This window comes from Ahaetulla prasina, chromosome 1, assembly GCF_028640845.1.
Source record: "Ahaetulla prasina isolate Xishuangbanna chromosome 1, ASM2864084v1, whole genome shotgun sequence".
NCBI lineage: Eukaryota > Metazoa > Chordata > Lepidosauria > Squamata > Colubridae > Ahaetulla > Ahaetulla prasina.
The window spans coordinates 364,322,741-364,338,160 of NC_080539.1; the positions used below are offsets into that span (position 1 = coordinate 364,322,741).

At 38.7% G+C, this 15,420-nt stretch overlaps 1 protein-coding gene across 2 annotated transcripts in view; it reads left to right on the forward strand.

The window, feature by feature from the left end:
* LOC131188271 (tyrosine-protein kinase ZAP-70) overlaps positions 1-805 on the forward strand; it is a 36,137-nt gene extending 35,332 nt beyond the window's left edge. For both annotated transcript variants that reach the window (XM_058163422.1, XM_058163423.1), the window contains exon 13: positions 193-805. In XM_058163422.1, coding sequence (XP_058019405.1) covers positions 193-283 — 91 coding nt within the window. In that variant the 3' untranslated portion in view covers positions 284-805. The remainder of the gene's footprint in view (positions 1-192) is intronic.
* Positions 806-15,420: the final 14,615 nt, after the last annotated feature.

Here is a 15,420-nt window from a genome sequence, read left to right on the forward strand (position 1 = left end):
AAGTGTTCTCAAGCACAGGGGGCAGAATGTTGCAATTGCCATCTTGACGTTTTGTCCCTACCTGCAAACGCTTCCATGCTACAGACGAGATTTCATTGGGATTTCATTCATTTGCCATGTATGTAGTAGGTGTGTCATTCAGACAAGATTATTTCCCCCTTATTTCTGACATGTCTACTTTCTTGTCTCCAGATGGGAAGACCGCCCAAACTTTGCTGCTGTGGAGACATTGATCCGCACGTATTACTACAGCATTGTTGACAAGAAGGAAGAGACGTCGTAGGAAAAAAATGTGATGGGACATCATGGACTCATGAAAATGGTTGGAAGGCGCATGTGCCCCATTGCCTCTTGCAAGCTTCTGCATTTCTGAAGGGATGGTGTACTGCAGAGTTCCATTTTTTTTCAATCGTTCAAAGAACCTCCCTCTCTCTCCCTTTTTACCTGGGACAGCAGGACACTCATGACTGTTTATACTGTGAATATATATAGATATATTCAATATATATATATATTGAACAAATCACCAAGGAAATATCTTGGGTGCGATGTTTACCTTCCAGCTTTTGTTATCTGTTAATGAGACTATAGGGATTAGAATGTTGTGAGAGCTCCCTTGGGCAAGGAAAGGAGTTTTTTTTAATTTGGGGGCCATTTCTGTTTTATGCTTGGTTTTTTGTTGTTTTTCCCATGTATTTGTTGGATTGTTGTTCATTGTTTCAGATGGGAATGTACAAAAATGGGAATTGTATATGCTGCACGGGGTCGTTTTGATTGGACTGGCTGATCCACACTGTAAAATAAATAAAAATGAAAAGCATCCATTTCTCCTCTATAGTGCCTCCATGCTTGCTCCTTTGCGACAGACAGAATAACAGAATTATAGCATTGAAAGGAACCCTAGAGGTTTTCTAGTCTAACCTGTTGCTCAAGCAGGAAACCCCAGTGGTGGGTTTCAAATTTTTTTACTACCGGTTCTGTGGGTGTGGCTTGGTGGGCATGGCAGTGAAGGGTACTGTAAAATCTCCATTCCCACCCCACTCCAGGGGAAGGTTACTGCAAAATTCCCATTTCCTCCCAATCAGCTGGGACTTGGGAGGCAGAGAATAGATGGGGGTGGGGCTAGTCAGAATTTCTACTACCAGTTCTCCAAACTACTCAAAATTTCCGCTACCGGTTCTCCAGAACTGGCCAGAACCTGCTGAAACCACCTCTGGGAAACCCTATACCATTTCAGTCAGATGGCTGTCTAATCTCTTCTTAAAAACTTCCAGTGTTGGAGCACCCACAACTTCTGGAGGCAAGTTGTTCCACTGATTAATTATTCTAACTGTCAGGAAATTTCTCCTCAGTCCTAATTTCCATCTATTGCTTCTTGTCTTACCTTGTCCTACCTTCAAGTGGTTTTCAGAATAGGTTGACTCCCTCTTCTTTGTGGCAACCCCTTAAATATTGAAACCACTAGTCCTTCTTTTCATTAAACTAGACCGATCCAATTCCTGCAACTGTTCTTCATATGTTTTAGACTGCTGGATCTTAGGGGCAGTGAGACTGACAGCTTCCCTAATGGCACTCCAGGGGTGAAATGCTACCGGTTCACACCGGTTCGAGTGAACCCGTAACGGTGGCAGCAGGTGGTTCAGAGAACCAGTAATGGCAGCAGTGCGAGGCTCCGCCCACCTGCCTGGATGTCATTACTTCCTGGTTTTAACCAGGAAGTAACCTGTTTTTTACCCTCTGTGCATGCGCAGAAGGCTTTGCTCATGTGCAGAGGGTCCAAAATCATGCGCGCGCAGTGCACACACTTCCAAACTGGTAGGGAAGGTAAGTAGTTTTCACCCCTGATTTGTTCCCATTTGATGCCTTAGGATTGCAAATCCCAGAATTCCTAGCCAGCTGTTCCAGACAGAGGGAGGGACAATTGGAAGGTGAGATTGGTCACAACAAAAGGGTATGACAGGCCATCAATACCCTCTTCAAAAGCCAGCAATATCAGGGCTCCCACGTTGTGTCTGCAGAGTATGGTTAAAAATGTCAAGATGGCAACCATGATGTTTTTTTTAATGTGTCTTGGATATGCAATATGTGTAGAAAAATGGATGGAGCTATGATCACTGTAGCTGTCTTGATGTTTTTGTTCTGCAAAACGTGAAATCTGCTAACCATGGAAAGATTAACTCCTCTTTTGTTTTACAAATGGAACAATTATGCTTTTCATGGATGTTCTGGTTTCCCTGATTCTTTTCTGGCTGGCGGTTGGCAGGAAAAACCTCTGGCGATTTCATGATTTTTTAAAAAGATGTCCGGGAAGTGAATAGGAATAATTCTCAAAATATTTGGTACAAAAAATATTTTAAAGTTAATCTTGAGAAATGCTGGATCAATATGCTCATGAGCACACAGTAATTCTGCACGATGCTCTTATGTGTGTGTGTGTGTGTGTGTATACATTTGTGCAGAGTAAATTGCAAAAAGTGGGAAAGCAAGTAATCCCTTTTTTTAAAGCAAGTACAGAGCCTCTGGTGGCTCAGCAGACTAAGTCTGTCTGTTATTAACACAGCTGCTTGCAATTACTGCAAGTTCAAGTCTCACCAGGCCCAAGGTTGACTCAGCCTTCCATCCTTTATAAGGTAGGTAAAATGAGGACCCAGATTGTTGGGGGCAATAAAGTTGACTTTGTATATAATATACAAATGGATGAAGACTATTGCTTAACACAATGTAAGCCGCCCTGAGTCTTCGGAGAAGGGTGGGATATAAATGCAAATTAAAAAAAAGAATAATATTTATTTTTATATATTTTAATCTGCAATAATGTAATCAGGGTTTCTTACACTTTTTTTTCTCTCTCTGGACTTCTTCCCACTTTTAAAAATTATGAAAGACCCCAAAAAGAGTTCTTTTTATAGGTTACATTTATTAATATGTACTGTATTAAAAATTAAAATTGATGCGCCTGCTGCTGCTACCATTTCTCACACTTGTTTGGTGGGATGCTAATATGGTATTTTATTTCAACATGGGCTGGCAAATAAATTTCATTTTGCAGTTCCCTGAGAGGATATTTGGGATATAATAGATATATTTATTTATATTTATATGATTATAATAATTATCTTAATATATAATATTAAAAGGTAAAGGTAAATGTTTCCCTCGCACATACGTGCTAGTCGTTCCCGACTCTAGGGGGTGGTGCTCATCTCCATTTCAAAGCTGAAGAGCCAGCGCTGTCCGAAGACGTCTCCATGGTCATGTGGCTGGCATGAGTCAACGTCAAAGGTGCACGGAACGCTGTTACCTTCCCACCAAAGGTGGTCCCTATTTTTTCTACTTGCATTTTTTACGTGCTTTCGAACTGCTAGGTTGGTAGAAGCTGGGACAAGTAACAGGAGCTCACCCAATTATACAGCAGCACTAGGGATTCAAACCGCTGAACTGCTGACCTTTCGATCGACAAGGTCAGTGGCTTAGCCCCTGAGCCACCGCATCCCTAAATATAATATTAAAGCTGCTGCAAATTCCATATTTTGACTAATGGGGGGAATGGTCAGGGTAAGGTTAAAAAAAACAATCAAGATGTCAGCTGCAACAATGACATCAAACCTCTGCCCATTTTTTATGTGCATCACTCTCACAACCCTATAAAAAAACAGATGGAGCTTTGATGGCACTATCATAACTGCCCTCCTAATCTTTTTGATCACATCCTGCATACATGGAACGTTTTATGTATCACCACCCTAATTATAGAGTTCATATCCTGGAAAGAAGTCCTTAATCTCACAATAATAGTTATGGATTCCTATCAGGATTGGCCAAATTCTGAAGCATATCTATCTATTGGGCACCCTTTAAATCAAAGTGGAACTCTTCCCCAGATTCTGCACCTCTCCTTCTGAAATTAAACAGGCTTAGTTTGGTAACAGTATTTGCTAAGGTAGATATTTTAAATAAATAAAAATTACAAAATGAAACTAAACGTAAGGTAGAGTAGGTGAAATCGGTCTACATTCTAAACAGAAGGTGTTCTTTCTGACTTTAAAAGTTGCAACTATGTTCAATTCTGCAAGTTTATTTTTCAGTTGTAAGTCATTCTCATAATTTTCCATAAATATGGTATGTTTTTGGAGGAAATTTCAGAATGAAAATGTGATCTTTGCACAATTCCTCTGACAGCTATTGCAAAACAATGTACTAAACATTTCTTAGAAAAATTTAGCTCCTTCCTTCCTTCCTTTTCTCCCTCCCTCCCTTCCTTCCAATTACTGAATCTGGATTTAAGACCTAATGTGGGTGAGACAGAAAAAACAGTAGAGTGAAGAAGCTGAACCCTGAATTAGGGAATGTATTTCTTTTGCTATCTGCTTCGCCTATCGATTAAATATACTCTTCCCAAGTGGTGGTATCTGTATCAGTTGGATCCCCTTTTAAATGTAATGTATAATATAATAGTGGATCTCTTTGCAATGTTTTTCCATCTTAAAAATACTTCTAGCAGCTCTGATCACTGAACCTCTCAGACATAGTTTATTCATTCCAAGAAGTCAATGAGTAAGGAGCCTTCAAGCAGATCATCCTCTGGTTATCAATTTGTTTTTCTTTGTAGAAATGCGATACGTGCAGAATAAGGTCCAATGGTTTTAAGGAGCAGCTACCTTAAAGCAGGAAATAATTGGTTTCTCTTATTTAGGACAAAGAACCCGAGGGTTGACTCCCAGAAGGCTTGGAAATATCCCTCAAAATGAATGAGATGAAAGCAGGGGTGAAATGCTCCCAGTTCGGATCGGATCATCCGATCCGGTAGCGATGGCGGCGGGTGGTTTGGAGAACCTGTAGCAAAAATCCCTGCCTCCCCCATGACCCCCCCAGTGCCCGGTCGCCCGCTTGCCGCTTCTTTCTGGCTCGCTTGCTTTTCTGTAAAAAATGCTTTTAAAAGAAAAAAAAGGCTCTGACAATCGCAGCTGAGCCGTGTGATCATCAAAGCCTTTTTTTACTTTTAAAAGCATTTTTTACAACCTATTTGGCTGAATAGGTTGTAAAAAATGCTTTTAAAAGTAAAAAAAAAGATCGCGGGCCACAGCTGATCACATTCACTTCACATGCGCTGTTCTACTTATCTTCCTTTTGACGTGCACTGCAGTTTGACATGCAGTGCACAGGCGCAACCAGCGCGCATGTATAATCAGGTAGTAAACCGGTTCAGATTTCGCCACTGGATGAAAGTATAAGAAAGAGGATTTTGACTGAGAACTGAAAAGAGCCAGAATGTCTGCAGGAGTTAAGAAAGGTAAAGGTAAAGGTAAAGGCTCCCCTCGCACATACGTGTTAGTCGTTCCCGACTCTAGAGGGCAGTGTTCATCTCCGTTTCAAAGAGTTAAGAAAAGTCAATGCTAAATCTTAGTGGTTTGTGGGCTTGTTTTAGAATTGACAATGAAGATATTTAAGTGATAGATAGCTTCTGACTAGCTGATAGAATCAACTAACAAGTTAAGAAACAAGTAGTGAAAAAAGATGCTGTAGACTAACACCTGGTAGAGCAGCTATAAAGATCTTGTCAAAGATATTGAGATGTTATGATGTGCCTACCATAGAAATCAGAATCAGGCAAGCGATGTTTTCCATTAGGCATTCTGTGAAAAGTTGGACTTTAGTAATAGTGTTCACGCTTTTGAATTTTTGTATTGGAGAAGATCCTGAAAATACTGTGGACAGCCAAGAAAACAAATAAATGGATCATTGGATAAATCTACTCAGAGTTTCCACTCAAGGTTAAATGACTAAGCTCAATTTAGGTCCTTAGGTGAAGACCTAATTCTCTGGAGAAGGAACTGATGCTGGGAAAGGTGGAAGAAAAGAGGAGGAGAAAATGCCACTGGATAGACTCAGTTACAATAGCAAAGGGGCATTGGAGATTCTGTTGGAAAATGTAAAACAGGGCTGTCAAACTGTGTTGTGTCAAATGCTGGCCATGCCCATTCCCGGTTTTAGCAAAGGGCGGTGGGGAAGTCCCGATATGTCACATGACGCTGCTTTGATGAAGTTTGTCAGCCCTGATCGATTTGGGGTCATATAGTGGCTGCTAAGAGTTGACACCAGATTGGATGGCACATAATCAATCTTTATGGGCAGTATAGTGATAATAATAATACAGTACAGGTTTTAAAAAGATATATTAACTACCTGGAGAGCTCTTATTGGAATGTTCAACATGGTTTATTGCTGGAACTGATTGTTGCCTAAAAAGAGCAGAGCAGAGCGTTCCTCCTTCACATAGGAGGAATATCTTCTTTTAAATAGTTTGTTGCAACTCTCATTGGGCATGAATAGAATAGAATGGAATGGAATGGAATGGAACAGAACAGAACAGAACAGAACAGAATAGAATAGAATAGAATTCTTTATTGGCCAAGTGTGATTGGACACACAAGAAAATTGTCTTGGTGCATATACTCTCAGTGTACACAAAAGAAAAGACACCTTCATCAAGAATTATAAGATGCAACACTTAATGATAGCCATAGGGTACAAATAAGCAATCAGGAAACAATCAACATCAATATAAATCGTAAGGATACAAGCAACAAAGTTGCAGTTATACAGTCATAAGTGGAAGGAGATGGTGATGGGAACGATGAGAAGATTAATAGTAGTGCAGACTTAGTAAATAGTTTGACAGTGTTGAGGGAATTATTTGTTTAGCAGAGTGATGGCGTTCGGGGATCTAGTTGTGTTCTTGTGCCTAGTTGTTCTGGTGTGCAGTGCTCTATAGCTTCGTTTTGAGAGTAGGAGTTGAAACAGTTTATGTCCAGGATGCGAGGGGTCTGTAAATATTTTCACAGCCCTATTTTTGACTCGTGCAGTATACAGGTCCTCAATAAAAGGCAGGTTTGTAGCAATTGTTATATTAACCGTTATGTACAAATTGGATTCTTCTTTTGGGTGATGAACTCTCAAAGTTTCAGTCTTAATAAAGTAAATGACTCTCTTACTGGAAACCTAGTCAAATCTTTTCACTATTTTTTTCCCATGGGTTTTTTTTTTAATAAAGTAGTTCAGATATGTCTTGAGATTAGCTCATAGTCATGAAGCAATGAGAGAAATCTCTTCATCAGTTTTCAGATTCTATATAATCCACTGTATTGTTTTATTTTTTTTAAAGAAAGGATTTTATCAGTTGCCAGCAGACAACATATTGCAAGCAATTCGCATCCAAGATTTGTGTTAAATTGCAAAGAAAGAAAGCGATTCTGTGTAATAGCGATGCAGCCATTTCAGTTTTTCTCTATTACATTGTCAATTTCTTAAGAAATCTTTTGTCATTTTTGTGGGTCTGTTGTGTGACTGTGTGCGGATTGTAGAATTATATTTTTTAGCTGGTTCCGGTTTTTAACTTTTTAATCATTTTATTCTCTTTGATTATATTCAATTTTTATCTGTAGAAAATGTCTCAGCAATCCCATTTAGGGACCAAATGATATTATCAATCATTAAAACTATTTGAAAGGCCCATGAAACGATCCTGCTTCTTCTTGTAATATGGTACACTGAGTGCATAATGCAAAACCTTTTACAAACCAATTGTCCACAACAGGAAGCTGTGTTTTTTTAAAAAGTTTTCCAGGGTTTTTTGTTGTTGTTGATTTCTCTTCCTTTTCCTGCTATGATAAAGTTATGCCACGTAAAACAGGGTTGTAATTTTTATACTGAAAATATTAAATTAATAATTATAACAGGGGGGTGGGCGGTAAGGGGGAGGGGAATTGGGGGGTTGAGGGTAAAGGATGGAGTGATGGTTAATGTACAGGGATTATTGAAGATGTATAAATATAATTAATGTAGGGTCGGGTCTGCCCAGTTACCATTTTAGAACGATGGGGAGGGAGGAAAGAGGAGAGAGTAGGAGGTAGGAAAGAGGAGAAGAGGAAGGAAGAGGAGTAGAAGAGGGAGAAGGAAGGTAGGGTGGAGGGAGGAGAGGATGTAGAAAAGAGAAGGAGATGAAGGTCTGGAAAGTAGAAGAAGGTAGAAGAGGGAAGAGTGTTAAAAAGGGGGGTGGTGACTGGGCAAGCCCGACTAATTGTATATAACTGTACATTGGATGAGCTGTTTGATATGATTGTAAAAATAAAACTTTTTTATAAGAGATGGGCGGACTTCAACACCCAGAATTCCCCAGCCAGCAAAAAAAAAAAAGAATTATAACAGGGGGTTGGCAGGATCTGGGGATTCAAAGGGAACAGTGCTGAGTTATCAAAGAGTAAGTGTAAAATTCTGACTAGAACTAGAAAAAGTACCCCCAAAGGACACAAGGATAGAGCAGCTGAAGGACTACAGCAGTGTTTCTGAACCTCAGCAAATTTGAAATTTCTGGATTTCAGCTCCCAGAATTCCTTAGCCAGTCCACATATTCAAAGTTATGGAGGTTGAGGAGCACTGGACCAGTATCTCTCAACCGTGGCAACTTGAAGATGTGTTGATGTCAAGTCCCAGAATTCCCCAGTCAGCACTGGGCTTGAGAAACTCTCCACTGGACTATAGTACAGATAGTCGCCATTCGTCTGGATAATTTAGTTCTCAAACTTTTTTTCCCCTAGAATGGTGATCCTAGAAAAAAAAAAAGACAGAGGGAATCTCTACATTCCTAGATGATAGTTCATGTTCATAGATGGAGAAGAAGGCCATCCTTATGTATTTCCCCTCTTTTCTGCCAGCATCTTTGTGGATCTACTACTGATCTTTCTGGAGGAGCAATGGCAGAAAGGAACTTTGTTCCTGTTTTTAAACTAAATCAGAACATTTAAACTAAATCAGTTCTACATTTATTAGATCACTTTTCCCCAGCATGTTCTTAAGATTGGAGGAGAATGTACAGTAAATACAACATCTTGGACATAAATTGTTTCAATATCTTCTCTCAATAAATCTGCATACAGATGGGAATTTGAACAACTGGCCCAGTGGTGCGGCTGGAACAATATTGAACAGAATACACTCAAAACTGTAGAGTAGATGGTAGATTTTAGGAAAAGGCCTCCTAGTATATTGCCTCTTACAGTACCAGACAATACAATATCAACAGTAGAGACCTTTCTATAATCTCCCAGGACTTGAAATGGACATCTAATATTAAAAGGTCATTAAAAAACACACAACAAAGAATGTTCTTCCTCTCAGAAAGCTCAGACTGCCCAAGGAACTGCTGATACAGTTCTACAGAGGAATTATTGAGTCTGTCATCTGTACCTCTATAATTGTCTGGTTTGGGACAGCAACCAAACAAGACAAACACAGACTTCAACGGATAGTTAGGACTGCAGAAAATACCTTTGCGATCAGCCTGCCTTCCATTGAGGACCTGTATACTGCACGAATCAAGAAGAGGGCCGTGAAAATATTAACAGACCCCTCGCATCCTGGACATAAACTGTTTCAACTCCTACCCTCCAAACAACGCTATAGAGCACTGCACACCAGAACAACTAGACACAAGAACAGTTTTTTCCCGAAGGCCATCACTCTGCTAAACAAATAATTCCATCAACACTATCAAACTATTTACTGAATCTGCACTACTATTAATCTTCTCATAGTTCCCATCACCAATCTCTTTCCATTTATGACTGTATGACTATAACATGTTGCTGGCAATCCTTATGATTTATATTGATATATTGACCATCAATTGTGTTGTAAATGTTGTACCTTGATGAACGTATCTTTTCTTTTATGTACACTGAGAGCATATGCACCAAGACAAATTCCTTGTGTGTCCAATCACACTTGGCCAATAAAAATTCTATTCTATTCTATTCTATTCTATTCTATTCTATTCTATTCTATTCTATTCTATTCTATTCTATTCTATTCTATTCTATGGGTAAGAAAGAGGAAATGTCTACAGACCCCTCACATCTTGGACATAAATTGTTTCAACATCTTCTCTCAAGAGGATGCAAAAGGCAGGGGTCAGCAAACGGCAGCTCTGGAGCCGCATGTGGCTCTTTCATCCCTCTGCTGCAGCTCCCTATCGCTCAAAATAGGTGCCACAGCAGTCAGTGTGCAACACCCACTGGCACGCGATTTATTGAGCTTTTTGACCCCCGGTAGGCCAACCATGGATAAATTGAAGAAAATGAAAGTTTCGGAAGAAAACAGAATATTTAATTCAACCACATATGTTAGTTTTGTGGCTGCTCAGGAAATAGTCAGGCATGGGAAAGGTTTTGTGGCTCCCAGTGTCTTCTTTTCAGAAAGAAAACAGGTCCAAATGGCTCTTTGAATGTTTAAGATTGCTGACCCCTGCTATAGGGCACTGCACATCAAAACAACTAGACACATAGACAGTTTTCACCCCAGGCCATCACTCTGCTAAACAACTAATTCTCACAACACTGCCTTATGCCTTAAGATGTCAAACTATCTAGTAGGACTGTTTTACTATTATCTTTCTCATCTTTCCTTTTATCTATTCCTTTAGGTAAAATATTATGACTATCACTTTATTGTTTGTATCTTACGATTTATGTTGATTGCTTTTATTTAGAATAGAATAGAATAGAATTTTATTGGCCAAGTGTGATTGGACACACAAGGAATTTGTCTTGGTGCATATACTCTCAGTGTACATAAAAGAAAAGATACGTTCATCAAGGTACAACATTTACAACACAATTGATAGTATCCTATGACTATCACTGAATGTTGTATTTTATGATTTAGGATGATTGTATTTTATGATTATGATCTATGACTTATCACTTTGTTGTTTGTATGTGCACTGAGAGTTGATGCACCGGAGATAAATTCCTTGTGTGTCCAATCACACTTGGCCAATACAGAATTCTAAGTTCTGGAGTACAAGTAAGAGATTTACTGTATTTTTCGGAGTATAAGTTTTTGGGGAGGAAAATAAGAAAAAACCTGATTGGCAGGTGGATTGGCCTCCTGGAATACCCCCAATCAGCTGTTCCCAGAAGTGAATTTTAGCAACAGATCCCTTGGTTGTGAGCTCTATGCCTTGCTTTTTTTTTTTTCTGCCTCTGAAACTTCTGAAACTCTGTTTCAGAAAAAAACTTTTTTCTGTCTCTGAAAGCCTTCGAAACACCTTCAGAAAAAAAAAAGCCTCTGAAGCTTTGTTTGGGGGCTTCTTTTCTGAAGCTTTGTTTCTGATGTTTTTTTTCAGCCTCTGAAACCTCCACTTGAGAAGCTGGACGGGGCTACATTCAGAGTATAAGACGCACCCAGATTTTCACCCTCTTTTTTTGGGAGAAAAGGTGCGTCTTATACTCCAAAAAATATGGTATTTGAAATAGAACATTTTGCCGCAGACCCAAATTTATCACTGTTGCTGTTCATACTTGGTTAGGAGCTCTAAATCCCAGCTTTCCATATAGCCTTTAATGCCATCCAATCTCTTTCATCATGATGTCTATACTTCATAAATAGCAGCCACAAAACCTGCAGCATAATTTAAAAATAAACCAACCAAAACATATCTATAAATAGTGCTGCTCTACCACAAAGTTTTCAGAGAATGAACTAAATCAATTGATCCATTTTTGCACCTTGAATACTATGTGTGAAATCCTGCTAAAATTACCAAAATTATTTTTTAAGAGCAGCCCAAACTTTCCGTTCCATGGAGCACATAAACAGGGCCATCAACTATTTATTTATTAAGAAAGTTTATAGGGTCACTCAACTCTATGTAACCACTCTGCAGTTCAAGATATATATGGAGAGAAACTGCAGCATAGTTGTGAATGTTCCAACACTGGAAATTTTAAATAAGAGATTGGACAACCATTTGTCTGAAAAGTATAAGGCAGTGTGTCAGGAGCGGGGGGGGAGGTCGTGTGCATGCATGCCCAGACTCATAATTCTATGCGACCCACCTCCACACATGCATGTGTGCCCCCCTGCCCCCCCCATTCCTGGCACGTGATGGCATGGTGGGCCTGGTAGGCCCGTTTTTCTCTTTCCCCAGGAGCCTTTCTAGGAGCTTGGGGAGGGTGAAAATGGCCTTCCCCATCTCTCCAGAGGCCCTCTGGAGGCTGGAAACGGCCCGTTTGCCAACTTCCAGTTGGCCCAGAAGGCCCAAAAATCAGCTGGCAGAGCTGAGCTCATGTGCCCAACGATATAGCTATATGTGCCACCTGTGGCACACGTGCCATAGGTTTGTCATCATAGGTATAGGGTTTCCTACCTGAGCAGGGGGTTGGACTAGAAAACCTCCAAGGTTCCTTCCAACTCTGTTATTCTGATCTGTTCTGTTCTAAAAAAATAGTGTTGGCAATCTGAAACATAGCTTTGCTGAAAGGATAGCTTTCTCTCTAGTGTGTGCGCACCCACACCCACCCACCCACCCAACCCAGAGAGGGGGGGAGGTAGGGAGAGAGGGGGAGAGAGAGAGAGAGAGAGAGAGAGAGAGAGAGATTCTGTTCCAATGACTCATTTCCCACTTTCTTATGATAAAAGCAATCCCACCAAACCAGGGGTGTCCTGCCTCCTTACATAACAGTGACATCAATGCCATCTTTCAGGTCAAAGCAAGCAAGCAAGCAAGCAGACAAGTTGCTCAAGTCTACTAACTACTAACCCATTTTCAGAGTCTGTAATCTCGCATTCAGTCTTTGGTGCTGGCAGGTAAGCATTGTCTTCTTTTCCTCCCTTGATCTCAAGATCCGCATTTGCAGCTTACTTTTGGGTTCACCTGTTTTCTGCTCGTATCTTACATTGAAACACAAACCATCCAAACAGACCAGATTTTAACAAAATAGTAAGCCACCTCTCCCTTCTTGCAAAAAGCAGCCAACACTAACCAAGTTTCATATATTTGGCATCTATAACTTGGAGGTTTTTAATTGAGCATTTGTAAAAACCATCATAGAATGTACAAAATGAAACTATTGTTTATTTCTCTTTGGGGGCAACTGAGAAGTTCAAATTGTCCAGAGAAAATGAACTGTGTTCTCCAAAAAGGCCTTTGCTCAGCATAGTCCCATGCATTTATTCAGCATTTAAATTCTAAATAAGTATGTACGATATTACATACTTGTACCACAATGAAGTCAAGTTTAGATGGAAACAAATTCTGTTTGTTTCTGCTAAACAAATTTAGCAGACTTTCTCCTTGTGTGTGAAACCCCCCCCCCCCAAAAAAAAACCCTCCTCAGTTCTTTTTTCCTTCTTTAATTATTTCTAACATTTCTTCCATCTTTCTCTCCCTTCATACAATTTTTTTCACTTTCTTTCTCTCCATTCTCTTTGGATTTTATTCAAAGTCTTTGGAGTAAATGATTCATCTTGACTACTTCATATGACTGCCCAGAGAAGCTGGGAGTTGGATAGCATATAAATTTAATAAATTATTCAAATTATTATTATATATGTTTTTGGATACTTAGCCAGAGATTCTCTCTTAAAATGTTTGCTCAGTGTATGTAACATATGTGTTTATTACAGTATTTCATAAACCATTCTGGTAAATGGATGGGTTTGTTTTGCTAAGCAAGCAGAGCCTCAAGAAGCAGGCTTTATGGAGATCATAAAAATCGTATTAAATCTGAATTTGCAATTGTACAACAAATTTCTTTTCAAAATAAACATATAGGAGAGGAATGTATTTCACCAAAGAAGAGATTTTGAAACTCCACAGAGAGATCCTGAAAAAAGGCAATATTTTTAGGAAATGGATCACAAAATGATTTATCTATGAAGATTTTCACTAAGACTTAAATTATCCCATATGTATTTTTATTGCATCAAGACCCTCTCCTCGACTCCATCAAAGCACATCTGTTGTTATCCACGCTAACCACTGTTTTCCTCTTTTCAGAGTTATCATACAAAATTTCTTAGAAATTGTTTGCGAGCAGCCTGACAGTAGCCGTCAGAAATGTAATTTCTAAATTAAATGCTTATAATTTAGGATTCAAAAATTAGCAAATATTTAGGAAGAAACAAGTATGGTTTTGTGGAATTATTCTGGTTTATTAGCTCATTAAATTAGTTGGATCAGATAAGACAAAATTTGGACAGTTAAGATACTAATGTCCAAAATGTATGAAAGATTGGGCAATAACTTATTGTCCAGCCAAGATTTAACATGATGCTGGAAATCTGATCTAATAAATTATTTTTATATCAGGCTAAGTGACAGCCTTGTCAAGTATTCCCTTTTTTAAGATACCTAGTATAAGGTAAAATTTAACTGAGAAATAGCATAGTGATGGTTAAAGTTACCAGGCTAGAATTTGAGAGACAATGAGTTCTAGTCCTGCCGTAGTCATGAAAGCTGGTTGGGTGACCTTGGCCACTCAGTATCTCTCAGTCCAACTCATTTCATAGGGTTGTTGTTGTGGGGAAAATAGGAGGAGGAAGGTATGTGGAATATGTTTGCTGCCAAAAAAACATTGCCAAAAAATCTCCAGGAAATTGTACACATCTAGCTATATAAACAGGACTTCTAAATTTCAAAACTGATTTGCAGCAAAAAGTTTAATGTTTGAAGTAATTTTGAATTTAGAATGTCCAAAGGATTCACAATTGCACGTTGGATAGTTAAAATTCCGGAACAAATTTTTGTGTTAGAAGAAATGTTGCCTTTGTGGAACTTTCTAAGAAAAAAAATGACCCTCCATTTATTCGCTGCTGAAAAAAATGGAATGCTATCGAAAAAACGTTGAAGAATTTCCCTTTTTTATTAATAAAATGTCTAGCTTGGTTTTCAACTTAACATAAACTCAGAATGATTTTTTTAGCCAATTATAACAATTGGTAATAAAGCTATTTTATAATTTAAACCTTTACAAATTCTCTATCTTTTTTTTAAAAAATGAACTAGGTTAAAAATGGAATAAGACAGAATAAAATAGTCAGAATATCGACAACAACGTTATTTCTTTCCAAACAGACATTGAGCAGGAGAGGAAAACATTTGAGAAATCCTAATTGGCTGGAACTGATGAACATAACTGAAAAGAGATTTATTTATTCCAAATATTTGGTGGCCAAATGATAAAGCTCAGAATATAGTTGGAGAGATATTTATTTGAGATATTTGTAGCCCAATTTTTCATTCAACCTGGCATCTTAATAATAATAATAATAATAATAATGATGATGATGATGATGATGATGATGATGATGATGATGATGATGATGATGATGATGATAATATAATTTCTATACCGCCCTTCTCCCGAAGGACTCAGGGCGGTTTACAGCCAGATAAAAACACAATTATACATAAAACCCAAAAATTTAAAAACCTGTTAAAAAACTGATTCAATTTGGCCGAAATAAGACTTTAAAACAATAATAAAACTATAATAAACCCCTATTAAAATTACTATTACTTAAGCCAGCCCTGCGCGGCTAAACAAAAACGTTTAACTTTGTGTTGTATGATCAATGGAC